Genomic DNA, 26,690 nt, shown 5'->3' with positions numbered 1-26,690 from the left:
ACAAATAGTTATTACTCCAGCCAAGGTTTCTAGGGAAAGGGGGGGAAGGGGGCGAAATCCAGTATAGTGCTCTAGCCCAGATATGCGCTCTTGCCCAGTGTGTGTTACCGATATGCTTAAATTTTGATAGCTGTTTTTCTGTAAACAAACAGCTATATGCCAATCACATCTCCCTGTATGTAGTTTCTCAAAAATCCAGTTTAAAAAGAGCTCAATGAGGGAATATTAATAGATCCAAGCAGTAAGCCTACTGACATCTCCAAATTGTAAGAGTGCTATGGATGCAAGTCACTAATTGTCAGTGTGTATCAGTGGGACAAAACATTTGAAGTAAATCACAAAGCTTAGGTTAGTTCAACTATTACTTCTTAATGTAGTAGGCAGTCACAATTTTCTTCCGTATTTTGATGTACATACATACTACACAAGCAACCAAATGGTACCTGGTGGAGGGTACCTTGTACCACTACAAATCATTTTCTTTCCTGTTCCACTCGCAAACAGAGAGAGGGAAGAAAGGCTATCTACCATCCGAACCCAGATTTCTCATGCCTTCTAAATTTTCTCAATAGTGTTGTACAAAAAGAACATTATTTTCCCTCCAGGGATTCATATTATACTCACACATAGTTTGAAACTACTGGTAACCTATATAGCATCCAGACTCTGAGTTGCTTCAATGTGTTGCTTAAATCTGACCTGGATCTCAAACATTGGAGCAGTACTCATGAATGTGTCACATAATTGTTCTATACGGGTGGTGTAAGTGATCTTCCCCTCATTTCCAGTCACAAACTATATTCATCTTCCCAGAGGAAGGAAGTAACAACCCTGAAAGCTAGAAAGGTTGTTTTTTTTTTTTAAGTGCTGTTTTTCTCTCATACTTTGTACAAGTCATTTCATAATTTTACAATGAGTACTGTCAGCTGTTCATATAATGGTAACATTAAAATCCTGTTAATTTGAAACTTAGTGTTAACATTAACTAGCAATTGCATTCGTGAGTCGAAACATTATGTTTAATTATAGTTATAGAAGGAGAAGCTAATAAAATATTTTTTTTACTTTGTATTTTTTTATTACCTTAGGATTTTCAGTTTTCTGCCTGATGTCTAGCAGCAACCTGTTAAAGACTTTCAATCAGAATGTGATATTCCATTCTGAATCGTAGGCAGGGATGTACAGTCTACATGGACATTGTTTTTACTTCCAGTATTTTGCAAGTTCATTTCACTGAACAGAGTAAAATTACCCCTATTATGAACAACAAATACTATTAGGGAGTAAATATGTCGACATGTAAGTGAAAGACTCCGAAGGGCTCTGAAAAGACTTCTGTAAGAAGCTACGCTATCAATTTTACACAATAATTTTACTCACATGGATAAAAAGTTTTGTTAACTTGCCACATCAGATTTGAATAAAATCGCAAGTTTTTCATAGCAGCCTCCATCGCCGTCACCAGTAATGGTACTGGTGTGGTGTACTGTAGCAGCACATTAAAAGTGAAACTTCCTGGCAGATTAAAACTGTGTGCCCGACCGAGACTCGAACTCGGAACCTTTGCCTTTCGCGAGCAAGTGCTCTACCATCTGAGCTACCGAAGAACGACTCATGCTCGGTACTCACAGCTTTACTTCTGCCAGTATCTCGTCTCCTACCTTCCAAACTTTACAGAAGCTCTCCTGCGAACCTTGCAGAACTAGCACTCCTGAAAGAAAGGATATAGCGGAGACATGGCTTAGTGTTTCAATTGAATTGATTCTGCACTATTTCTCTTGCTCATGTCCTTGACATTAATGCTACCAAGTTGTGTTCTAGTACAGTAATTAGTTTCTATGTTATAACATGTTAAATATAGAAAGTTTAACTGTAACCAAGCAGTAGTTTTCTTTGATGACAATATCAGTTCCAGTGCACAACTGAATTTCAAAATCTGTCTTGTGGGGTGAAAATCCATTACTGCTGCTATCTTGTGCTGACAATGAGATGACTTTCATAGAAATACTGAATTATTTCATTTGTAATACAGTTTCATAGTTTTTGTAGTTGCTCATGACCTTTACACTTGCATGCAATGGATGTAGCATCAGCATACAGAACTATCCTTGAATTTGGGGAGCAGTATTTTGTCATTTACATAAATTGACAAAAGAAAGTATCCCATTACAAAGTCCTGGGTACCCTGTATTACATATCAGTAATTTTAGATCAGTGTATGCCACTTGCCATTCTTAAGAGTGAAAACTGATTTGTGTTAGATAAGGTTTTATTAAACTGTGAACAATTATCAGCATTATTACCCAGCCCTTTTCCCAGAGTATTTACTATCTCTCTCTACAAGCAATTGATAGAGATTAGCTTTCCCATCTATAGCTTATCGCAGAAAGTTCAGTAACACCTTCAACATGTAAGGAATTGAGCACCAACTATTGGCACTTTTGCAACATCACCATAAGGTTTGATATCCCTACTGAAAGACGAGCAGAAATTTTTTGTTAATTGGTGCATAATAAGGTTCTTTTTTGGTATACCAGTGCTCAGTAATGACTGAAACATCTGGTTTATTAAAACATGCTATTATGTCCAAATCATTGTGCTTACTTCCTAGGCTCGTAAAGTTTTGGAAGATGATCTTTGTTCGCAGGTTGCATTGTCACCACATGTTTTTTCTTTTTTCTGTTTGTAACCATAAATATCCTCATTAAGTAAATCAGATGTACTTGTCAAACTGGGAAGAGGACACAAAAAGGTCACACATGTACAAAATAATAATAAAATGAAAGATTCAAAACGAGTTTCTTACAGCGAAATGTAAAACTTAATTGTTTTTGGATATATTACTTACTTATATCCTTCATTCAAAAACTTAAGAAGGCTGTTAGTTTAGTGTCTTCAAGGCATAATGGTGTTTCATTGAGCATCGCAACAATCAAGCCTGAGATAGTAGTGTACTATGATACTACCTATGAAGAAATTGATGCACTGGATGTGAAGTGCACTGTTTAGTCTACCCAGCAGGTGTTCCAGAAGATGGCCCTGCACTATTCTATAGCATCATGAATATTTGTGTGGTATATACATTAGTGATACATTCATCACTGACAGAAAATTTAATAATCACATTTTTCCTTCAAGTTTCTGAAGTGGCAGTTGATGAGATCATATCTGAAGAGACAGCTATCAACCCACACTTTCAGCATGAAGTAGGACTACAATTACCAGAACTCTGAAATGTAGATCTAGTAAACCTAGAGTTGCTCTAGGAAAATAAGTAAAATGTGACATGTGTCCCAGATCAAAGATGAGAAAATGAAAGGTTGCTGTATTAGTTATAGCACACAAATATGCAGTTACTAAGAAGTGTGAAATGACTGTGTTCAAAGCTATGTAGACTTGTTTAATTCCTGGTTTAAGTCATTCACATTATTTCATTGCTGTGTTTCCTGCTGCCATCCATTAATATCAGAATGTCAACAACTACTTTGTTACTTTAAAATCTTCAACATGTTCACTGTGGCTGACACAAAGGTCAATAAGAGCTACTAGCCACGAGCTTTTAAGTGTCAGCTGCAGTGAATGTGCAAAACAAGAAAATTTTTGCAATTTAATTTAAAGTCCTATTCAGCTTCCTTTTTCAGGCATGTTTATTTTTAAATATTAAAACTGATGAGAGTTTCATTACAAGACCCCTAATTTTGAAATCTGGATGACATCATCCCAGCACTGCAACAACATATGCACCATACACAACAGGTTCAATGCAATCTCTCCTCTCCACAAATTTGCACCTCAGATGTGTTATATGTCATATATATGTTATACATCATATAATACTACAGTTAATTTTCCATATATCTGAGCAAAACGAGTTATAGTGTGTCCATGTTTATCTCTTCTAGGCATTGCATCTTTCCCTAACTTCAGTGTGCTTTACAATAAAATTTGTATGAAAAGTTTTCTGTATAAATTACCTATTCTACAGCTAATGCTTGTTTAACCCAGTGTGCCATTCAGGTGGGTTTACTGGTGTGTCAATATAATTGCCAGGTTTGGTTTGAGAGGGGTTCTTGAAATATATTCCCACATAAATTTTTATCTATTCTCGGTTGCAAAATATATTACACACTGTCAGTGCCATTTCAATGCAAAGATTTTAAATCATGCTGGGGAATATACCAATAACACAGTTGCAGCATACCACAGAAATTTAATTTTAGTTGCTTCAACCAATGACAATTACGGACCAAGTCTTGCACTGCCCTGTTTTGTGTATTAACCCGTTGGCTGGCATGAAGGTGCCGGTGGTCACAGCAGATTGCTCTGCTGGGGCCAGCACTGATATGGCAACAACCAGGTATCAGCAATTTTACACTTTACCATTTCAAGACAATTTTTCGGTTTGCAGCATTTTTATTTAAATGACTACAGAGTTATTCATGAACTCAGTCTTAGATACATATTTAACATAATATATTTAACTGTGTAAAGGATAATTCCTGAAACAGTAATTAGCATTCTAGCTGTATCTTTTTAGCCAAGGCTGTACAGATGCATATACTTCACACTAGTTCCTAAATGACTGCTTAACACATTGACTACCATGCTGCTGACAGCAGAGCAGCACACTTACTGCTGTATTCCAGACCTAATCATGTCAGGGCCAAGAAATGCAGAAGATAATCTCTCAGGGAGTACTATAATCTAATAATGTAAACTTATAACTAAAAAGGCCATTTCCAATTATGTCTACCAAGCAAATTATGCTTTGAGTCAGTGATTTCTTTTGCCATAACTGACCAGTGAACACGCATGCCATAGGATGGTGAATATTTATACTTTGCCTGTGAGAAGCAGCTATGCACATAGTCCAATTTATGTTGAAATTATCACCTGGGTATTTTAATTAAATTTGGTCTACTATAAGCAACATGATAAAGGAATCAAAAGAAAGACACACACAGAATTAATTTCTTTATTAACAATGCTCGGATTTCCACATCACCATAGAGGTACCAAGCTGGATGCGTTACTCGTTTTTTTACATGGCGAGTTTCCCCAGTAGGCCTATAAACCATGAAACAGACAAAAAAGCTACTTCTCGTTGTCTTCTCTTCCTTGGACATTCACTTCAGAAACTCTGAAACATCCATTACAAAAACACATTACACCACTCACAAACCTGGATTCAGTCACTGCAATTCATATCTATTTTACTGTCAAAAATACTGACTATGATCAATGATTAATTGTGAACATTCAAAAGTTTTCAAATGTGCATGTTACTGTTAGAATACAGCTACTACACAATTTTTTATCAGGAAAAAGTTACGATGATTGCAACTTAAATACCGAAGCCATTTGTTATGAGAATACGCCCTTACCACAAATAATCCACATAGATGCAATGAAAGAAACTTTACTGAGTAACATAATGCATCAGAACACTATAGGCACAAAGAATGAAATTTCTGTAGATTTACTACATTTTACTTTTCTTGCGCATGATAACATTACTAACGGAAGTTACTTACCGTCCATTGTCTGGAATATAAACCATCCGGGTCTAGTGCAGCAGGGGATACAACCCGTCGGCTTTGAACAATGACGTCACAAGTCGCCAGAGACCATGTATTACAAAGATGAAAGAGCTGAGGAGAATGTTGAGAAACAAAGGAATGCGAGAGAGATAAACATTGATCTTGTCAAAAGCCGAGAAGCGATTCTTGTTAGTGTTGTAGCTCCCTTCAGTACCTAATAAGTGTTTTTTGGCTTTTTTAAAAAAAATCTCACGAGATATAATAAACTGATCCTACTTTATTAAGCAATATCTTGTCAAAAGGCGAGAAGCGATTCTTCTTAGTGTTGTAGCTCCCCTCAGTAGCTGATAAGTGTTTTTTGGCTTTTTTAAAAATAAATCTCACGAGATAGTTTAGTTTTTTTATTGATTGCTTAATAAAGTAGGATCAGTTTATTCTATCTCGTGAGATTTTTTTTTTAAAAAAAAGCCAAAAAGCACTTATCCAGCTACTGTGAGATTTTTTTTTAAAAAAGCCAAAACCACTTATCAGCTACTGAAGCATCTGTATCTTAGGATCAGGTTATTATTAAGTACCGGCCGAATAAAAAACAAACAATTAAGTTAATTAAATCACACGTTTAATGATGTACCGAATATCAAGCGATCGCTTTTAGATTAACATTCAATTATTTTAATGATAGTGCTTATTAGAACACAGAACTGCTTTATTATCTATGCCTCGAAGTGAAGACATTACGATCTATGACTAAGGGATGACGTCATTGTTCAAAGCCGACGGGTTGTATCCCCTGCTGCACTACACCCAACTATCCTTTCTCGTCTGCAAACACGTGCTTTTGCAGCAAGTATTATCAATTTTTTTCCGTGATTGAAAAGTTTTAACGCACACAAATCCCGCCATCATACACAAATCCACAAGGCATCAGCATGCCATGTTCAAAGAATATCCGCGTTTCGAAAACTACCAGCGATATTGGCTTGCATGAGAGACGACGTCATGCCATGATATGACGTCATGATTCCTCGGGGCCCGCGAGACGCTTCTTGCTAAGTTCACCCAACCTGGATATGATGTGACGTCATTATGACGTAACACGCTTTAGTCGATTAACACACCTATCGACTTTTACGAACGTTCGAGATTCTAAACTGTCGTCAGCTAGTGGTTTGTTTTGACACGTGCGATTCTGATAACAGCTCAGTATGGCAGCGTATATGTATTTCGCAAAAATAAAAGTAAAAGAGCTGGATATTAATAGAAATATTCCTGACCGTGGCCTTGAAAACACCACGGACAACACGTTTCGTAAAAAAGTGAAGTCTTCTTGTGTCCTGACCAGATTAGATTGTGCGATTGTTGTATTGAACGCTTACGCCGAAAATAATATTTATTTATTATCAATATTTTAGTATGGTTTCATACAACTGGTCTTGTCAGTACATATTAGATTGTAGCAGCATACTCTTGCTGACTTTTTTTTCTTAATTTATATAGCTGAAAGAGAACTCGTGCAAGTTTGTTTGCTAAGTACTTTATATGTCCATCCCAAGATAGTCTTTTATCAACCATAATTCCAAGTAATTTTACACTCGGACCGCAGAGACAGGTACCTTAGTGTCCAGTAATGACTGGTGTGTAGAATGATTGAATAGCGAACTTAAAAAGAAAAATATGAGGCATTGTTGAAAAATCGTCGACCGGAGATGAAATACGAGGGGAAGTGGATTTCTCAATGTAATCTTAACGAAAGGTTAGTGTCTTGACGCATCTAAAGATTTTGGCTGCTGAGTGCTTCTTCTCTCCGAGTACAAATAACCGACGCACTTCAGCTGGGTCAGAAGTACATCAGTTTCTGCTTTAGATTCACAATAACCACGCAATTGCCTGTCGTCATCGATGCTGAACTCTTACAGATTTTCTCTCGTTAGTCTCTCGAATGCTGAACACATAATTAGAGACGAGCAAACGAAAAACAACGCACAGGACATAAACACAGTACAATACACGATTTAAACGCAAGGAACGCAAAACACATGTCAACGAATGGTGCAGAGCACAGCGCTACCCTTTCACAACCTCTCGAAAGTTCACAAAAGTCGAATAGTCGATATACGGTTTCTATCGTTTTCGATGTAGCGTGTATACGTCATAATGACGTCACATCGTATCCAAGTCCGGTGAACTTAGCATCCTCCTCGTTTTGAAGCCAGTGGGCGGGACCTGCCGCCATCTTGGATCCCCCAAAACATTAGCAGACGAGTGTTTACAATTGCTTCTTGTTCGTTATTTATGTCGTGTGCATGTGATATTTGTTTTACATAGTAAATGTTACTCGGTTTTAGTGAACAACACAGCATAAGGAACGCAACTTCAAACGTTTTTCTGGTCTTAAATGCGTATTCGATACAGTAATACGTAAAAATATTACGCTTCTTGCCTCAGTACTGTAATTCCTTTTTGTTTATACACTTAGAATAACCGAGAAGAGACGTATGTGCTATGAAAAGCGTGCTTTTGTAATCCATTTCTATTCACTTTCATTGTGTTTGTGTCGATAATTGATAAAGCCAGAACTCCAAAAACAATGATTGATAGTTTAGAGGCACGGATTTGTATTCGTTGCATTTTCAAGTCAAATGCAAATTTTAAATGTTCACGTTTGCAAGAAACTTACCTTATTTCCTTTTGGTGTCCCATAGATGTATGCAGGGATGATATAAACAAGCCAGCTGTCATGTCAACAAAGTGAAAAATACGTTAAATTACGAAGGAACAGAACTGAATTTAAGATTGTCAGGCCCATTGCAATTTCCACATCTGCTTTCTTTTTAAATTGTACCTACCAAATGACATTCAGTGTGGCAAAGAACAGAAATTTACAGGGTAATACGACAACACAGTGATTAATGTAATGATCTAAGCCTGAACTTCGATAGGGAACTTTGCTTTAACAAATATGTAACCATTTAAGTACTTATAATTTAACCGCTGTAACAGGTGTTCCACACATTTTACTGAAGATTTAATTAACTACATGTAGTTAACCAGTTTGGACAAGAAGAGAATAGAAGCTTTCGAAATGTGGTGCTACAGAAGACTGCTGAAGATAAGGTGGGTAGATCACGTAACTAATGAGGAGGTATTGAATAGGATTGGGGAGAAGAGAAGTTTGTGGCACAACTTGACTAGAAGAAGGGATCGGTTGGTAGGACATATTTTGAGGCATCAAGGGATCACAAATTTAGCATTGGAGGGCAGCGTGGAGGGTAAAAATCGTAGAGGGAGACCAAGAGATCAATACACTAAGCAGATTCAGAAGGATGTAGGTTGCAGTAGGTACTGGGAGATGAAGAAGCTTGCACAGGATAGAGTAGCATGGAGAGCTGCATCAAACCAGTCTCAGGACTGAAGACCACAACAACAACAACAACAGTTACATTAGTTTTATATTAAATTATTGCACTTTAAAACATTAGTCCCCATTTCCAGGATATTTCTTGCCAGGACTTTTCAGTTACTTCAGAATAACCACACAGTGAAAACCAAGTGTAATGCTCACTTCCAGACAGCTCTTCGCCTTGGATTGATAGGAAATCTAAAGTTAAATCACAGAAATAAAACCATACTGTAAAACTTTACAGTGCATCAGAATTTCAAGTATATATAAGAAAATAGCGCTTAAATAAGTCCACTTACGAATGAAATGTGATTTGTTTAAACTTTAGACTACAATCAGAACGATTAGTACACCCGTGAGCGACGCAAGCCGGCATTTTTTATCAAAACACTTCATGACTACATGGAATCAAACCACCAGAGGCGAATGTTTTGGGGTAGCTAACATGGCGGACCTTCTCTTGGGTCGGCTTCAAGTTTGTGACGTCATGACAACTCCTCTTATTTTTACCTGCGTCTCGCGACCCGCTGGTCGCGATGCTGATTGGCTGACAGTTAAATTCATGACGTCATATACAGTAGCGAATCGGAAGCGCAGCATTGCGACCAGCGGGTCGCAAGACTCTAGTCGAGACGCAAGTAAATAACAGCCGCTATCTTAATTTCAAGGTTTCCGAAGTTGTTGACGTATTCCGTGTTTCTCGTATTGAAGCCTGCGATTTTGCGTATTACGAAAGTAATGATCCACCGTATTAAAGATCTCTCCAAACAGTGCCATTTTTAATTCGGTCTTTCATTTGTGCATGAGGAAGCTAGTATTATTGAGTGATTACTGATAGATAAATTGTAGTTGCATATTCTACAAATGATTAAATTAATGCAGTGCTGGCGTTATATTCATATTCTCGTACTGGCCCCTTCAGTGATCTTAAAAACAAAACACTTGCCAAGTGGTTTTCCGAAACGAAGTAACGAGGTTTCTAGTAACAGTATAATTCCAGTCTGACTGTATCCCTTAATAAAAGAGATCGAATATATTACAATGTCTTATAGTGTATTTGTACTGAACATAACTCCAATATCTGTAATTGAGTAACATTAACATTAAAGTTCTCACACAACTTCACATTTTGATATACCAGGCCGTATTACGTTGGTTGTATTGATAGAGAACGGTATTATTGTTTTACGTGACAGTTTGTCATATAATTTCCGAACACAGATTGTATATGCGAGATTACTGCGTTATTAATAGATGAACCCCAGGCACATGTAACACAAACAAATACGATATTTGATAAACCAACAAGAATAACGTTTACGTTTACATCTCCTTAGATCATCTTGCATGATGCCAGGTATGACAGCTTGAAACAAGCAAGAAAAACAGAGTTTTACGTTACAGGACTGATAAGAATCGTACATATTTTTGGATACACATTATCAACATAATTTTCCCAGTTTTATCACCACACCCAAATACTTAAATATAAGTACTTGTCTGTTGTATGTCTGTGTTCCCATATTTCAGGCTGATATTTTCAGTGTGGATATTTCTGTTGAATTGGGACTGCATGTACATTGTGTGTGTACCAATTATGAACAAACTTACTACTGAAATACTGGTTTGCATTTTCTATGTTCAGAGTAAGTTTTTTCTCCATGTCATTGTAAGTGCTATCACTAGCTACAAAATATGTATTATCTGGATTACAGAAGCGTCCGATTCCACTCGTCTGCTTTGACTCTCACTAATATGGTGGAAACAGCCATTCTCAATATCTCCAATATAGCGCCTATAACGTCATTACATAAACACAAAAATAGATATAAAACCAACAAACACCTCTATCTCCAAAAATATAATCAAACTAACGAGACCAGTGCGGGAAATTGGGGGTTTATGGGTGGGGACAAACTAAATATAAACACATACAGGCACACACCACGATCCCAAACCACACAAAACGACTACATAAAAACACCACAAAATCACAAATTCCGGTACACTCACAATATCGACAGGCTTCGGTTGCTTCCATTCACCTACATAGCTCAACCGCAATTGTCGATGTTACTTAAAATCCGTCTTGATTGCAATTATTTTATTTTTTTTTATTAATGAATTTTTTTATCACTGATTGCTGTTATCCCATGAGACATTATGTCTGTTTTTGCAATTGTCGATACCACAAAATAAAAACCAACTACTCCAAAAATTATAATCACACCGCAACTATTAATACCACAAAACCAACACATGAAACAACGGGAATCACACACTTTCCTTGACCTATATAGGTCAACAGCAGCTTACGATACCAAAACAGCTATGACGACACATTGGAATCGGACACTTCCCTTGACCTATATAAGTCAACAGCAGCTCACGATACTAAAACCCACATAGCTACGATGACAAATTGGAATCAGACGCTTCCCATGACCTATATGGCTCAAATACAACTGACGATACCAAAAAAATTGGAATTGAGTTCTTCCCCTAAGATACATAAATCAACCACAAGTGCCAATACCAAAACATCAACTACCAACACATGCAGTAAATAACACCAACCAAAGAACATATAAAAACTCCACCAAACATCATAACACGTGAACAATAGACCCAAAACAATGACTATTTACCCCAAAAAAGTTCCGGCACTACACACTAGGTCAGCCACCCCAATCTCTGTCTCTCTCTCTCTCTCTCTCTCTCTCTCTCTCTCTCTCTCTCTCTCTCTCTCTGTCTCTCTCTCTTTCACACACACACACACACACACACACACACACACACACAAAACCACAGCCACAAACAAAATCAACTCCCAACCTACCAACGCCCCTCACCCAACCTTCACCCTCCCCCTCAAAAACGAAAACCCACCAACAGTCCCTGGTCCGAGAAGCCAGAACTCTGGATAATCACATATTCAGCTCGCATACGCCACATTTCACTATCTCCATCACAAGCCCAAAAAGTTGCAGAATCTTAATAAAGGACAATATGTCGTCCCCCATTTTAGGCCGCAGACGCACACTATTAAACCTAGAAGTCATCTCCATACCTAACAATAGAAGCCACAAATAATCATAAACATAACAGAAACTTAATTCTTAACTCACTGAAATCAATTTTCGTTATTCTATAGAAGTCACGACTGATAAAAGCACACTTCTAGCACCGAGTCCCAAATGAACCCAGTGTACACCACATGACATGCGGACCATACACACACCACCAACCGCAACAAGACAGCATCTACAAACAAAACACACTCATAAACTAAACTCTGCACCATAATACATCACATACCACAACACCGTTACGTCATGGGCCAAAGCTGACGGGTGGGACTGGCCACCTCCATTGACCCATGTCATCAGCATATATAATGACATTTGGACCCTTTAGTGTACTCATATCGTTTATATAGAGAATGAAAAGCAGTTGACCCAATACTGTGTTGGCTTTGAGGCTCTGGGATTCTTCCCTACACTTGTTTATGAGAAACGTCAGTGGCTCCACTGGAAACTCTGAACAATAATTAACTGCTCTTGTACATATGCCATTGGGCCCTATAGCATTTTTTTCTTTATTTTCATTTTGCAGATTATTTTTTATATTTACAGATCACTTGTGAGAAACAGAAATAAACATTCTGTTACATTTACAATGCTTAAAGAAATATATTATTCTTTTTGTTTTGTGGGATTTTGTCATATGAGATTGTCTACCACAGTTACAATTGTGTTCATAGAAAATGGAATCGATGAAATGTGGGTCCAAAAATTCATTTCCTTCTTTTTTTTTAGGTATTATGTTTTCATTATTGTTGGCACGTATTTGTTTTCTGTCTGTGCTAATCAAAGCCCAGACAGTCTTTGCCATATTAAGTGGGTAATTGATTTCTTGAAGAACATTGTCTTTATTTCTTTTAGTGGTAATCTCTCTCTCTCTCTCTCTCTCTCTCTCTCTCTCTCTCTCTCTCTCTCTCTCTCTCTCTCTGTTCGTGCAGTCTTCATTACTGGTTTGATTTTTAATATTTTTTGTGCCTCTCAGATGGATGTTTCAGGTCCCCTCCTCCCCATGGAATGACTGGTGTGATCCATTTCTTTCTCATTATATTTTTGCTTTTCTTACAGCATGCAATATTTTTGCAATAGCTTAGAGATGAATAGAAAGTTTCTCAATTTTATCCATGGATTTTCTATAACCATGTTACTGTAATGCTATATTCTGGACTGTACTAAACTGGTAAATCAGAAGTGTATAAAGAATTGTATGGTAGAGCTAAGTGTAAGTATAAGCAGGCGATCAATGAAGCAAAGAAACTATATGATATACTAAACATTGAAAAGTAAAAAAAAAAAATAAATAAATAAAATAATAACAGAAAAAAATGCAAAGAAGTCGGAAATGAAATTAACTCTATTGTCTACCCTAACCAAAAAGATGATATTGCCATAACCCCAGACAAATGTAAGAAATTTTGTATCCAATCCATTGAAGAAATTGTTGTTGTGGTCTTCAGTCCAGAGACTGGTTTGATGCAGCTCTTCCTGATACTCTATCCTGTGCAAACTTCTTCATCTCCAAGTAACTACAGCAACCTACATCCTTCTGAATCTGCTCAGTGTATTCATGCCTTGGTCTCTCTCTATGATTTTTACCCACCACGCTGTCCTCCAACACGAAATTGGTGATCCCTTGATGCCTCAGAACATGTTCTACAAACCAATCCATTCTTCCAGTCAAGTTGTGCCACAAATTCCTCTTTCCCCCAATTCTATTCAGTACCTCCTGATTAGTTACATGATCTATGCAACTAATTTTCAGCATTCTTCTGTAGCACCACTTTTTGAAACTTTGTATTCTCATCTTGTCTAAACTATTTATCGTCCATGTTTCACATCCATACATGACTGCACTCCATACAAATACTTTCAGGAAAGACTTCCTGACACTTAACTCTATACTTGATGTTAACAAATTCCTCTTCTTCAGAAATGATTTCCTTGCCATTGTCAGTCTACATTTTATATCCTCTTTACTTCGACTATCATCAGTTATTTTGCTCCCCAAATAGCAAAACTCCTTTACAACTGTAAGTGTCTCATTTCCTAATCTAATTCCTTCAGCGTCACCCAACTTAATTTGACTACATTCCATGATCCTCATTTTGCTTATGTTGATGTTCATCTTATATCCTCCTTTCAAGACACTGTCCATTCCGTTCAGCTGCTCTTCCAAGTCCTTTGCTGTCTCTGATAGAATTATAATGTCATCGGCATATGTCAAAGTTTTTATTTCTTCTCCATTGATTTTAATACCTACTCCGAATTTTCCTTTTGTTTCCTTTACTGCTTGCTCAATATACAGATTTAGCAATATTGGGGAGAGGCTACAACCCTGTCTCACTCCATTCCCAACCACTGCTTCCCTTTCATGTCCCTCGACTCTTATAACTACCATCTGGTTTCTGTACAAATTGTAAATAGCCTTTTGCTCCCTGTATTTTACCCCTGCCACCTTCAGAATTTGAAAGAGAGTATTCCAGCCAACATTGTCAAATGCTTTCTCTAAGTCTACCAATGCTAGAACTAACTTCTAAGATAAGTCGTAGGCTCAGTATTGCCTCATGTGTTCCTTCATTTATACGGAATCCAAACTGATCTCCCCCCAAGGTTGGGTTCTTCCAGTTTTTCCATTCATCTGTAAATATTTCGTGTGAGTATTTTACAGCCATGACTTATTAAACTGTTAGTTCAGTAATTGTCACATGTGTCAACACTTGCTTTCTTTGGGATTGGAATTACTATATTCTTCCTGAAATCTGAGGGTATTTCGTCTGTCTCATACATCTTGCTCACCAGATGGTAGAGTTTTGTCCTGGCTGGCTCTTCCTAGGCTACCAGTAGTCCTAATGGAATGTTGTCTACTTCTGGGGCCTTTCACTGCTGTGTCAAATTCTTCACGCAGTATCATATCTCCCTTTCATTTTCATCTATATCCTCTTCCATTTCCATAATATTGCCCACAAGTACATCACCCTAGTATAGACCCTCTATATGCCCCTTCCACCTTTCTGCTTTCCCTTCTTTGCTTAGCTCTGGTTTTCTATCTGAGCACTTGATAATCATACAGGTCGTTCTCTTTTATCCAAAGGTCTCTCTAATTTTCCTGTAGGCAGTATCTGTCTTATCCCTGGTGATATAAGCCTCTACATCCTTACATTTGTCCTCTAGCCATCTATGCGTAGCCATTTTACACTTCCTGTCAATCTCATTTTTGAGACGTTTGTATTCCTGCTTCATTTACCGCATTTTTATATTTTCTCCTTTCATCAATTAAATTCAGTATCTTTTCTGTTACCCAAGGATTTCTACTAGCCCTTGTTTCTTTACCTACTTGATCCTCTGCTGCCTTCACTATTTCGTCTCTCAAACCCACCCATTCTTCTTCTACCATATTTCTTTCACCCATTCTTGTCAATTGTTTCCTAATGCTTTCTCGGAAACTCTCTACAATCTCAGGTTGTTTCAGTTTATCCAGGTCCCACCTCCTTAAATTCCCATCTTTTTGCAGTTTCTTCAGTTTTAATCTACAGTTCATGACCAAGAAGTTGTGGTCAGAGTCCACATTTGTCCCTGTAAATGTCTTACAATGTAAAACCTGATTCCTAAATCTCTGTCTTACCACTGTGTAACATATCTGAAATCTTCCAGTGTCTTGACGCCTCTCCCACATATACAACCTTCTTTCATGATTCTTAAACCAATTGTTAGCCATGATTAAGCTATGCTCCATGCATAATTCTACCGGGCAGCTTCCTCTGTCATTCCTTACCCCCATTCCATATTTACCTACTACTTTTCTTTCTCTTTATTTTCCTACTATCAAATTCCAGTCCCCCATGACTATAAAATTTTCAGCTCCCTTCACTATGTGAATAATTTTTTTTAACAACATACATTTCTTCAATATCTTCGTCATCTGTGGAGCTAGTTGGCATATAAACTTGTAATACTGTGGTAGGCCTGGGCTTCATGTCTACCTTGGCTACAATAATGCGTTCACTATGCTATTCGTAGTAGCTTATCCGTGCTCCTGTTTTTTATTCATTATTAAACCTACTCCTGCATTACCCCTGCTTGATTTTCTATTTATAATGCTGTGTTCACCTGACCAGAAGTCTTGTTCCCGCTGCTACGGAACCTCACTAATTCCACTATATCTAGCTTTAACCTGACCATTTCCCTTTTTAAATTTTCTAACCTACCTGCCAGTTTGACATTCCAAGCTCCAACCCATAGAACGCTAGTTTTCTTGAAGAAATTAGTAGTTAATAAACGACCTCCCGAAAGTGCAGTTAGTATCAGCGACAACTGCTTTGAAAAGCCCTTCCAAAGCACTTTCACAGGAGTGTGTCCAAGTACGATCCTGAAAATATGTAAAACTTTCAAACCTTCAGCTAGTGTTTATTACTATGATTTGTCATGTAATTTGTTTAAAGATGCTATTGACTGTGTAATTTATCCTTTAACTTATTGTGTAAATAAATCTCTAGATGAAAATAAGTTCAATGAGAAACTAAAAATTTCTAGAGTTGTGCCCGTATATAAAAAAGTTGAAAAGAACTGTCCCACTAGCTATAGGCTCATATCCATAACTCCTTTTTTTCTAAAATTTTTAAACAATAATGTATAAAAGAGTTAGTGTTTATTTGGACAAATCAATGATAAACAGTTTGGGTTCAGGGAAGGTAAATGTACAACTGACTCAATGAATTCACAAGTAAAATTTGTCCTAGTTGTGTTCGAGGCTTGGGACTATGCTCCGGATATGTTTTGTGACCTGAGCAGAGCTTTTGATTGTGTAGAGCAGGGCTTCCCAACAAAATTTTCTCAAGGACCCCCTCATCGAACATGATTGGTACCTTGTCATATCACAGTATCAAGTACCTAGAAAGCCAAATTAAGAGTCTTTTTATAAGTTTTCTATTTTTGGTACTTAGAAAAAACATTGACATATTCATTATTGAAAAAATATTGAGCTTAAAACTTTTTCAATTTAGCCATCATCGTTATTGTTAAATTTTTGATTATTGCTCAAAATCTTTGCCTTCAAATCTGGGTGTTTAGCATAACAAAGTCCTTAAAAAAATTGAGTATGAACTGAAAAGACAGGAAAATATTTAAACTGAGTGTATTGGTCTTTCAAGTGTACTACACTTGAGATTGCATTGAGTAGACATGTGTGAAAAATAAGAAAACACTAATTTCATACAAGGTATTATTTATTTGAAAAAATACAGTTACAACAGAGTACTCCATCAGTATACAATTAGTTTTAATTTTCAGTTCTTAATGAGGTGAGTTCAATCTGACCTCTGAGTCCATTATTTCTGAAATATTAGTTTCCAAACTTGAAACTTTCACTCTGAAATCTGACCGCACGTCGAGCCGATTCCTATATTTTGTTTTTCATGAACCACATGGAAGAAAATGCTTGCTCACACCAATGTGTGGTGGCAAATGGAAGGATCTTTTTCATTGCCTTATCTCCAAGTTTCTTGTAGTCCTTGCGTGCTGTTGCCCAGAAGTCTGTAATTTTATCACCAATGAAAATGTTTATCATCATACAACAGCTTGACAGATCCACAAGTTGATCTTGCTCTTCTTCAGTGAGGCCTTGGATTTTGTCTATTTCTTCACAGCTGAAGGGGTTTTGAATCCATCTGTCGTCAGGGTCAGGTTCAGGGAAATACTCTCTAAAAATGGTGGCTAGGCTGCGTAGATGCTCGGCTACATTGATCTTGATCTGGTCAGGCAAACTCTCCTCTGATGACTCCAAGAATTGTTTTAAAGTAGAAAAGTTAGTTAGTGACTCGTTTTCTATCCTTGATGTCCAGATCTGATGCTTTTTGACCATAGCACTAATCTTATCCTCAACTTTGAACATGTCTACATTTTTCCTTGGATTGCAGATGTCGAGTTTTAATGTAGTTGATGATTTGAACTACTTCGTTAAGTATCTTTTGCAAAGGTTCAGACAATCTTTTGGCTACTAAGCCTTCACGATGGATACAACAGTAAGTCCATTTCACCTCGGGGGCTACTGCTTTGATATGAGCTAGAAGTCCTGTTTTTTTGCCAGCCATTGACTTTGCCCCATCCGTCGGCAAGCCTACACATTTTTTCCAGGTGTCATCATGTTCATTGAGATAATTATTTAATGCAGTAAAAATATTGCCTGCTGTTGTATGCAGTAGTTCGCATGAAAAAAGAAAATCTTCAAAAACTTGGCCCTCCCATAAGAATCATGCGAAAACCAACACTATGTTTTTTTTAATATGTCTGTGCTTTCATACAAATGTAGAGCATACATGTCACTCATACAAAGTCTAGCCAGCAATGTTTCTTCCACGTTAACTGCCATATCAGTAATTTGTCTTTGAACAGTATTATTTGAGAGTGGGACAGTTCCTGTTATCTTAGCAGCTGCATCACCTAACATTCTCTTGCAAAGTATTATTGCTGATGGCAGTATAAGTTCCTCAGCAATTGTGTGGTTTTTCCCACATTTAGCAACAAGCTGAGCCACCTCGTAAGACGCAAGGGTTGCATTTTCATTTATATTTGCACCACAGTGTTTGGTAATTGTTTTAAGAGATATTTTCAACTCTCTTAATTTATTTTTGAAAAAATCTAATGACTTACTTTTGTACTCTGCATGCTTTGTTTCAAGATGGCACCAGAGATTTGCTGGTTTCATACATTCATTCGAAAGGCTTTCATAGCAAATTACACATTGAGGTTTAGGCTGAGGTCAAGTGAAAGTAAAACCGATTTTCCAGTAATCAGAGTTATATTTTGTAATTTTTCCAGTAAGCTCAACACAGATCTTGGAAGGGTTAGGTTCAAGGGACGCCGACAATTTAGGTTCAATGGACACTGACAACTTCGGTTCGAGTCACTCAATTACTTGCTTGAACATCAGATGCATTATCTTCCTCTTCATCTGTAGACTTTTCTCGTTTTAATGAACCACTTTTTAACCAACGGTCCATTTTTAACTATGCGAACCATAGCTTCCACGACAAACAATGTCAGTAGACAGGCAGTGGAACAGAAAAAGGAAGTAAGGCTGAAATGCTTTCAGCAGAATACTAGATCAAATCAGGCATTATATAATGAAAAGAGAATAGAGGCAGCAAGGGTATGCAGGAGGAGAAAAAGGGAAGCCATGAAGAGAGAAGAGATGGAAGAGCAGTACAAAGGGAATGAAAGCATAAAATACTACAAAAAAGGAACTCGAGAACATAGACCAAAAATAACAGCTTGTAAGGACAAAGAGGGAAATTAGCTGACAGATAAACAAGATGTTTTGGATAGATGGAGAGAATAATAAAAGGGAATTTTGGAGGTCAATCCTACCAGGAATGGGCAGCCACTCTATTATACCGTAGATCCAGAAATAGAGGAACCAACATTAGAGGAAGTACGGAAGGTAGTGCATTGTTTAAAAAATTATAAAGCACCAGGAACCAATGAAATAATTGCAGAACTGTTAAAAACGGGGAACTGGTCTTCATAAGCGAATCCACAAACTTATTAAGTTGAAATGGAATCAGAAAAGAATGCCCGAAGAATGGACCTTAGGTGTAATCCAACCAATACATAAGAAGGGAGACAAGACCTGCTGTTCAAATTACCGTGGAATTACCTTGCTGAATGTAACCTATCAGATCTTCTCTAGTATTATCTACAACAGGTTAGTACCATATTCAAAAGATATTTTGGGGGAGTATCAGTACAGATTTCAGGCTAATAGATCAACAACAGACCAGATATTTGTGTTTAGGTAAATACGTATGAGTATAACATTGAGCTTCATAACCTCTGTGTAGACTTCAAGCAGGCCTTTGATAGTCTAAATGGAGCACAAATGTTAAATGATTTGCTGCTACTTGGTATACCATCGAAGTATGTCTCACTCATTCAAGCAATATTGGCTGGTTCCAAGGCTGCAGTGCGAGTGGATGGAGAACTGACCAATTGGTTTAGCATTAGTAAAGGTGTCAGACAAGGGGACGCACTCTCTACAATGCTTTTCAATCTGACTTGAAGCAGCCACGCGGAAGCTTCAGATATCTGGTTACATAGGCACAAAGTCGACTCATATATGTGCTTATGCCAATGATCTAACAATTATTAGTAGAAGAAAGGTATCACTAGAGAGGACAATATGTGAGATGAAAGAAGCGACAGGACCTAGAGGCCTTTCTGTAAATGAAACAAAGACTAAGTACATGAATTTCACCAGGAAGGAAAATAATAACTTGGATAGATTATTAGCAGACGGTTTCAATTTCGAACATGTTCAGAACTTTGACTATTTGGGCTGATTAGATCATATAAGTCTCTTGAATGAGAACTGTCTTCCAGTGTTTTTATACTATCACCTACTACTATTATTTAAGGGAATTCTCTGGTATCCTTTTCTAGTAGTACATGCAGTTACTTGAGAAAATGTCTTACCTGACAACTTGGAGATCAGTACTGCCCTAGTATTAAGCTCTTCTTCCTTTCTCTGTATAGCCACTGCTTCAAGACAATTTCTGTATGTTACTGTCTGTCCACAAAGTGGTATCCTTTACCTTTCTGTTTAAATATATAGCAACTCTGCCTCCCTTATGTCCCTGTCCACTGAAACATTGCAAGTCTCTTGTATCCAAAAATGTGGCTGGAATATTTACATTGTTTTGTGTATTATAAAAGCTATGTCTTGGTTTGTCTCAATCTTTGACATCAATGCCATCTGGTGCAAGTTAAAAACAATACAATCCTCAAGTTTGCTGTCTTCAGTCCGACATGAAGCTCCCAGATAATACCTTCTGTTCCAAATGTTGTCTACCGGCAATTGCGTACGAGACGGTGTGTTTTTCTTGTATTGCTAACTCATATGAACCTGCCTAAGCGTGTTGTAGGTACTTGTACCCAGTATGTATTTTCATTCCTGATGTTACTTTTGCCTCATAATTATTATGTATTAGCTTTCATAATTTGTCTTTATTGTAAATTTGCCACAATTATCTGATGACTCAAAACCCATAAAGTTTTTAGCAATTAAAGCATTTCCATGGAAAGTCTGAATGGTCACATATCTTACAAATAGAAGAACATTGTACATCTTGATTACATTTTCTTCCAGTCCACTTTCACACAATCTCTGGTGTCTCAGAATCAATTATTACTTCTATTGCTCTCAATATCCTAGCAACGTAGTGTCCATTTTGAAGTAAAATTCTTACATTTGAAACATATGTTGAGAAATATGTGTAGCTAAAAAAAGGAAGAAAGTGACCAGCATAGCAAATTCCACTTTCACTCTGAAAAATGTTCTAAAACTGCAATAACAGGAATGAGGTGTTCTCATCAGTGAAGTGTGAACAAAAAACAGGTGAAACATCTTTGCTGTAAGTACAGTTACTGCGGCTCAGACATTTATTGGCTATTAAAAAAAAAGCCACTGACAACTTGTAAAGAATATTCAGTGAAAGAAAGCGCACAATTAATATCCATGAAAATAGGATTACCTTCATGCAGTAATTATGAAATTTTTCTCTACATTAATGTAAAGTCTCTTAAAGGCCAACTCATAACAACTGCTGTACTGACTAGAAAGAATCAGTTACAGCATCTTCTGTACCAATAAAAATTGGGCGAATGACACCGAAATATTTTAAAGTTTTCCTCTTTGCTATCTACTGGTTGGTAAATTCTGCCAACCAAGCATTGCACATTATCAATCTACATAAAACCTCCTATTCTGAAAGATGAATCTCAAAAAGTACCGAAGACAAAGGTATATAAATCTAAAAATATAATTGCTACATGTAAAGCACATGAGACTACAAACTCTAAAAATAATTCTAAAGCAGCTTGGAATGATACTGAAAAGGAAATGATTAATTGTAGTAAAGAAAATAGTGTCCCACTTGTCTTTACAATTCTCAGTATTCTGTAAATCATACTAACAGCACCACCCTGCTCAGTAATTGCACCTTGTTTCCTCAGACTGAACACTGTCAAATTATTTACCACCAATTTCCTTGGTCAATTACTGTAGGAATGCACAGACAAAAATTTTCAGGAAGTTGCTACATTCAGAGCCTTTAAATAAATATAAGGGAGCATCAGATACTTAGCTTAAGTGCACTGAATTTTATTCTGTTGAACTCTTCATAATGAACCAAATTGAAATGTGATTCAGAAGTGAAAAATATCTTTTTAATTTTTATGCAATGTATTGTTACAACAGACTTCAGTACATCATGTGATAAGGGGCTTCAAATTCATGCCACACAAGCTCTGCAGACGTCAATTTTCTACTCTAGTTACACAGCAATTCATTTTAATGTAATCAAGTAGTATTTCAAATAAATGTTTTAATTGCACGTGCAAATAAAAGGATAAAGGTATCAATTGAAAAAGAACACTGCAAACGTTTTTATTTTCTTTATTAATATCACTTGGGTTTCCACATCACCAACAGGGGTACCAAGCACAATGCATTACTCTTTGTTTTACATGGCGAGTTTCCCCAGTAGGCCTACAAACCATGGAATGTACAGAAACACACACACATCTAAAACTTAGTACCGACAGTAATTATGGTCAGAATCTACGTGAACATTTAATATTTCACTTTCAGGCTGCCTCAGTGCTGAAACAATATTTTCTTTTTCAGCAAGAGTTGGTTTCTTCAAACTGCCCTTTGGCTGTCTGTTACATTTACCATGTCTTCGTTGCACTTTTACCTTCTCGTTGCTGGGGGGTCGTGAAGCTTCCCTGCAGTCTGATTGAAAAAGTGACAGCGAATGAGCTGCATCCTTCTGTAGTGATTTCAGGATTTCTGTGGACACTTTACCTGAACCGACACGGTTAATCAAAATTTGATATGTGGACACTAGTTCTTGGGCCAGAGATGTGTTCTCGTGATCATCAGTATTTGTTTGCAGTGAACACAAAATGGCAGAAGCCTCTTCTGTCACCGTTGCTTCACTTGGTGTAAATGTGGCACTTGAATGTAATGCATACGTCATTGACACTGCATGAATGTGCTTGCATATGTTCAAATGAATTAAACTGTCCGCACAAGAACAACTGAAAGCATGTAAACATATATTACATTTGGAGCACTTCAACTTGCACTCCAATTTACATTCAATGTTATTTAAAATCACAGTATGTGTTACACCACAATGTGTTTGGGATTTCACATGAAACTTTGTACCATCAGTATTGACTGTAATGTCATTCTCCTTAATACTACATGACGCTTTATGACGAGCCTCAATAAGATTTATTCTATATGAATGGCCACCCTTATACAATTTAACCATTCGAGCACACAGTTTGTCACGCACCAATTTCATCAACACAACAAGTAGTCTGTCAAGTCTATTGTTTGTTTTTCCCTCTAAATAACAATATTTTAAAACTCTATGCATTGCTTCAAGGTACATATTTGTATTTATACCCAGATTGCGACGGTGACAGTATGCCCACTGCTGAGGCCGGAATAAGTAATTTGACGAGAAATATACACCAAAGTCTCTTGTACCTTCATCTGCTTGAAGCTGCCCGACGAACGATTCCAGCAGCTCATTAAAATTGTCTATGTCCGCTTCTTCAAGCAATGTACGAAGAGCTTTGTACACAAGTGCTTTCTTTTCTTCATTGCCATGTACTTTCTTCAAATTATTCCGCCAGCTGCGGTCTATGTGCCAAGCACACAGTAGATTATTTTCTGCAGGTCCCATGACTCGTGACCATGCACTACGGAAAGTATTAGTGTCGTCGGACATGAATACAGACGTTTTTATGATGCCAGCTCTCTCTTTCACAGCACTAAAGAAATGAGTCATTATGGAAGTAGTCTCCCGATTTGAAACACAGAATGCTACAGGCATACCTGAACCAAAGTCGTCTACCACTAACAATGTGGTCACCAACAGTTTGTAAACATTTGTACAATGTGTGGAGTCTACACATACAATATTTTGTCCAAATCTCTGTAATAACTGCTTCTGGTAGTCAGTCATTAACACTATCACCGAGTCAGTCCTATCAAAATCTTCCCTGGCCTCGCCTTCTTTCTTATAGAGGAGAACACAGTCTTTCATTTTCTCCAACCACATACCAACACTGACTTCATCAATGTTATGCTGTTGATCATCACCAATGGCGAAGTCTCTCTTAATGTTATGAAGGTCATGTCGAGTCAGGAGATGCAGCCTCTCCACTCCGCTGGAATGAACTGAGTCCCGCACATCATCCAGAATTCTCTGGAAAGTGACCCCCTCAGCAATTTTGCCTGCAACATTTTAAATTTACTCCAACTACAAAGAGGCCAATTCTGAGTATGTACATGAAAACACTATTCAGAAAGGACACTGTAGTTAACCACCCCCAATAAAATAAATTCATGCAATATAACAGTTGCTAAGTACTTATAAACTAGATAGTTTAATAAATGGCTTAACAAAATATTCAGTGTACCCTTCCAACAGCACTGAAGATGCTATTAAAACACTGGGGATGGGAGAATAAACAGGCCTGATTAAAGCACCTGTTGCAGTGTGATATTTCCCAGTTTCAGCTACCAAGGCTATTTCCAAATGGTCTACAAGTACATGTCAGAATTGTAACTGGTGTTTTTGTCTAGTCTCAAATCCATTACTGTAGTTGCAAATGCCCTGATCCACCATGTTTAACATGCTGGACAAGAAACAATAAATGTACTGCCTTTAGTCTATTAGATACATTAATGATCTATTCTTAAATAGACTACTATAATGCAAGCAATAACACAGGGCAACACAAGTATTTCAGAACTTATTTCCACACTTGTATTACTGTAATGCATTACACCTGCTCTCACACACACCTAAGTACATGGCATTACAGTCACCAATATTGTGGTCAATATGGATCACATCTGGTCTTTTACAACTGCTTTCAAGCTAACATCACAAATTGTATTCATATGAACTGCCAATCGATATATTCACACCTTTTACTCCAGATCACATATCCATAACAATATTAATTTCGCAGCAGAAAAAAAACAGTGCTCCTTCACTGCAAAAATAATAAAAGTCAACTACATATAACTAACAGCAAGCCTAACAATGGATTCTGAAACTTTCACACCATATTTACTTGGTGATCACTGAAAGGCCAGCAAAATTCTACAATCAAGGTAATACTCACCAGCAATGGCTTCTCTATCAGAACCACTGAGATGCAGAAAAGCAATGTTCTGGTCGTGGCCAAAATGTGTTCTGTAGTAAATGACACTACAGATTCCACTTTCTTCTTCGTGAAGCTCTATGGCAGCAACGCAATGGTTTCCCATCTTGCAAGTGCCCTGGGACTTACACAACCTTTTGCCACCTGACTTCGAAGAAAATGTGCCACTTCTGTGGCAGACAAAGGTGGTTTTTGCAGTGCCATCCTTTAAACGCTTAGTGCCATAACTAGAGACAAAACTACTTTTTGTTTTTCTCTCCTCCTCAGACTTCCACTTCATAAAGTCTAAAACAAAAGCATCAATGAAAGACAATTGCATTCAGATTCAATAAGTGCAAAGTACACAGCAGGAGTAAAAAAAAACGTGCACTGTTAAGATACCCTCACGAGTTACTGGTGTGATTTTAATCATTTAAATTTGCAACAATTTAACTTATACTTAATGTAGCAGACAGTAAGTTTACAGTTAATGTGAAATGCGTCTTTTCACGCTTTCAAATAAGCACATGTTCTATTGACCAACAAAAACAAGATCTAATGGCCACGGGTCAGGCAAGTATGTAATAATAATGGGCGATATTAATTTAAGTAGGCAGTGTACACTTTACTTACCGTCCTTCGTTTGAAATTCACTAATTTCTTTTACCATCTCAACCATGTGCTCCTGCTCCACATGTAGGCGCAACTTAGCCAAGAAATTGCATTTAAAGCTACAGTCACTTTTTGAGCACTTTATCGTACCTTCTTCACCTGGCTGAATTTTATGCACATTTCTCAAATGAGCATTCAAATGCTTCCTTGCTGAATATTCTCTATCACATACATAACAAGCAACAGTACCAGCCATTCCAACGAAATAACTCACTCTCACAAGGTGTAAGGATATTCGCTCATCAACTGTGAATACGAGAATGTGTGTAGAAAGATGTTGCATTCGCTCAGATGTCACCTATGCTTCTGATTGGCTACTGTATATGACGTCATGAATTTAACTGTCAGCCAATCAGCATCGCGACCAGCGGGTCGCGAGACGCAGGTCTTATTTTTACCTCCATGGTTGGTGTTCTGTGGAGTGCATCGATATGATCTTTGATCGTCGTCCCGTGTGGCACGTGAAAGAAATCAGGGAGAGGACAAAAGATTTCAATATTCCATGAACATGAAAGAAATGGTCTATCTTGATGGTGCAAGTAAGTTACATTTGATGCTTCTTACTTTCATCATTTGAACTTCTTTAAAATACTTCTAGTTTATAACGGTTTTTGATTTACATTAATACAGCGCTATAATTTCTTTAGACGATGGGGCGGAGGCAGCCACCAGCGAACAACCAAGCGACCAGGTTGTTCCAGGACCATCAGGATCCTCGACGAAGGTTAGTTGTTTTATTTTCACTGTAAAGTTTAATTCTTTGAGTGAAATATA

At 37.4% G+C, this 26,690-nt stretch overlaps 1 protein-coding gene across 1 annotated transcript in view; it reads right to left on the bottom strand.

The window, feature by feature from the left end:
* The window catches only part of LOC124616534, a 41,130-nt gene extending 15,018 nt beyond the window's left edge, over nucleotides 1-26,112 (bottom strand). Inside the window, exons 1-3 of the mRNA XM_047144851.1 lie at nucleotides 25,878-26,112; nucleotides 25,227-25,550; nucleotides 22,637-24,327 (exon numbers count right to left, since the gene is read on the bottom strand). Coding sequence (XP_047000807.1) covers nucleotides 22,637-24,327; nucleotides 25,227-25,550; nucleotides 25,878-26,112 — 2,250 coding nt within the window. The remainder of the gene's footprint in view (nucleotides 1-22,636; nucleotides 24,328-25,226; nucleotides 25,551-25,877) is intronic.
* Nucleotides 26,113-26,690: the final 578 nt, after the last annotated feature.

Source organism: Schistocerca americana, chromosome 5, assembly GCF_021461395.2.
Source record: "Schistocerca americana isolate TAMUIC-IGC-003095 chromosome 5, iqSchAmer2.1, whole genome shotgun sequence".
Classification (NCBI taxonomy): domain Eukaryota; kingdom Metazoa; phylum Arthropoda; class Insecta; order Orthoptera; family Acrididae; genus Schistocerca; species Schistocerca americana.
The sequence above is the reverse complement of the archived record's forward strand: the minus strand, read 5'-3'. Positions and strand labels throughout refer to the sequence as shown.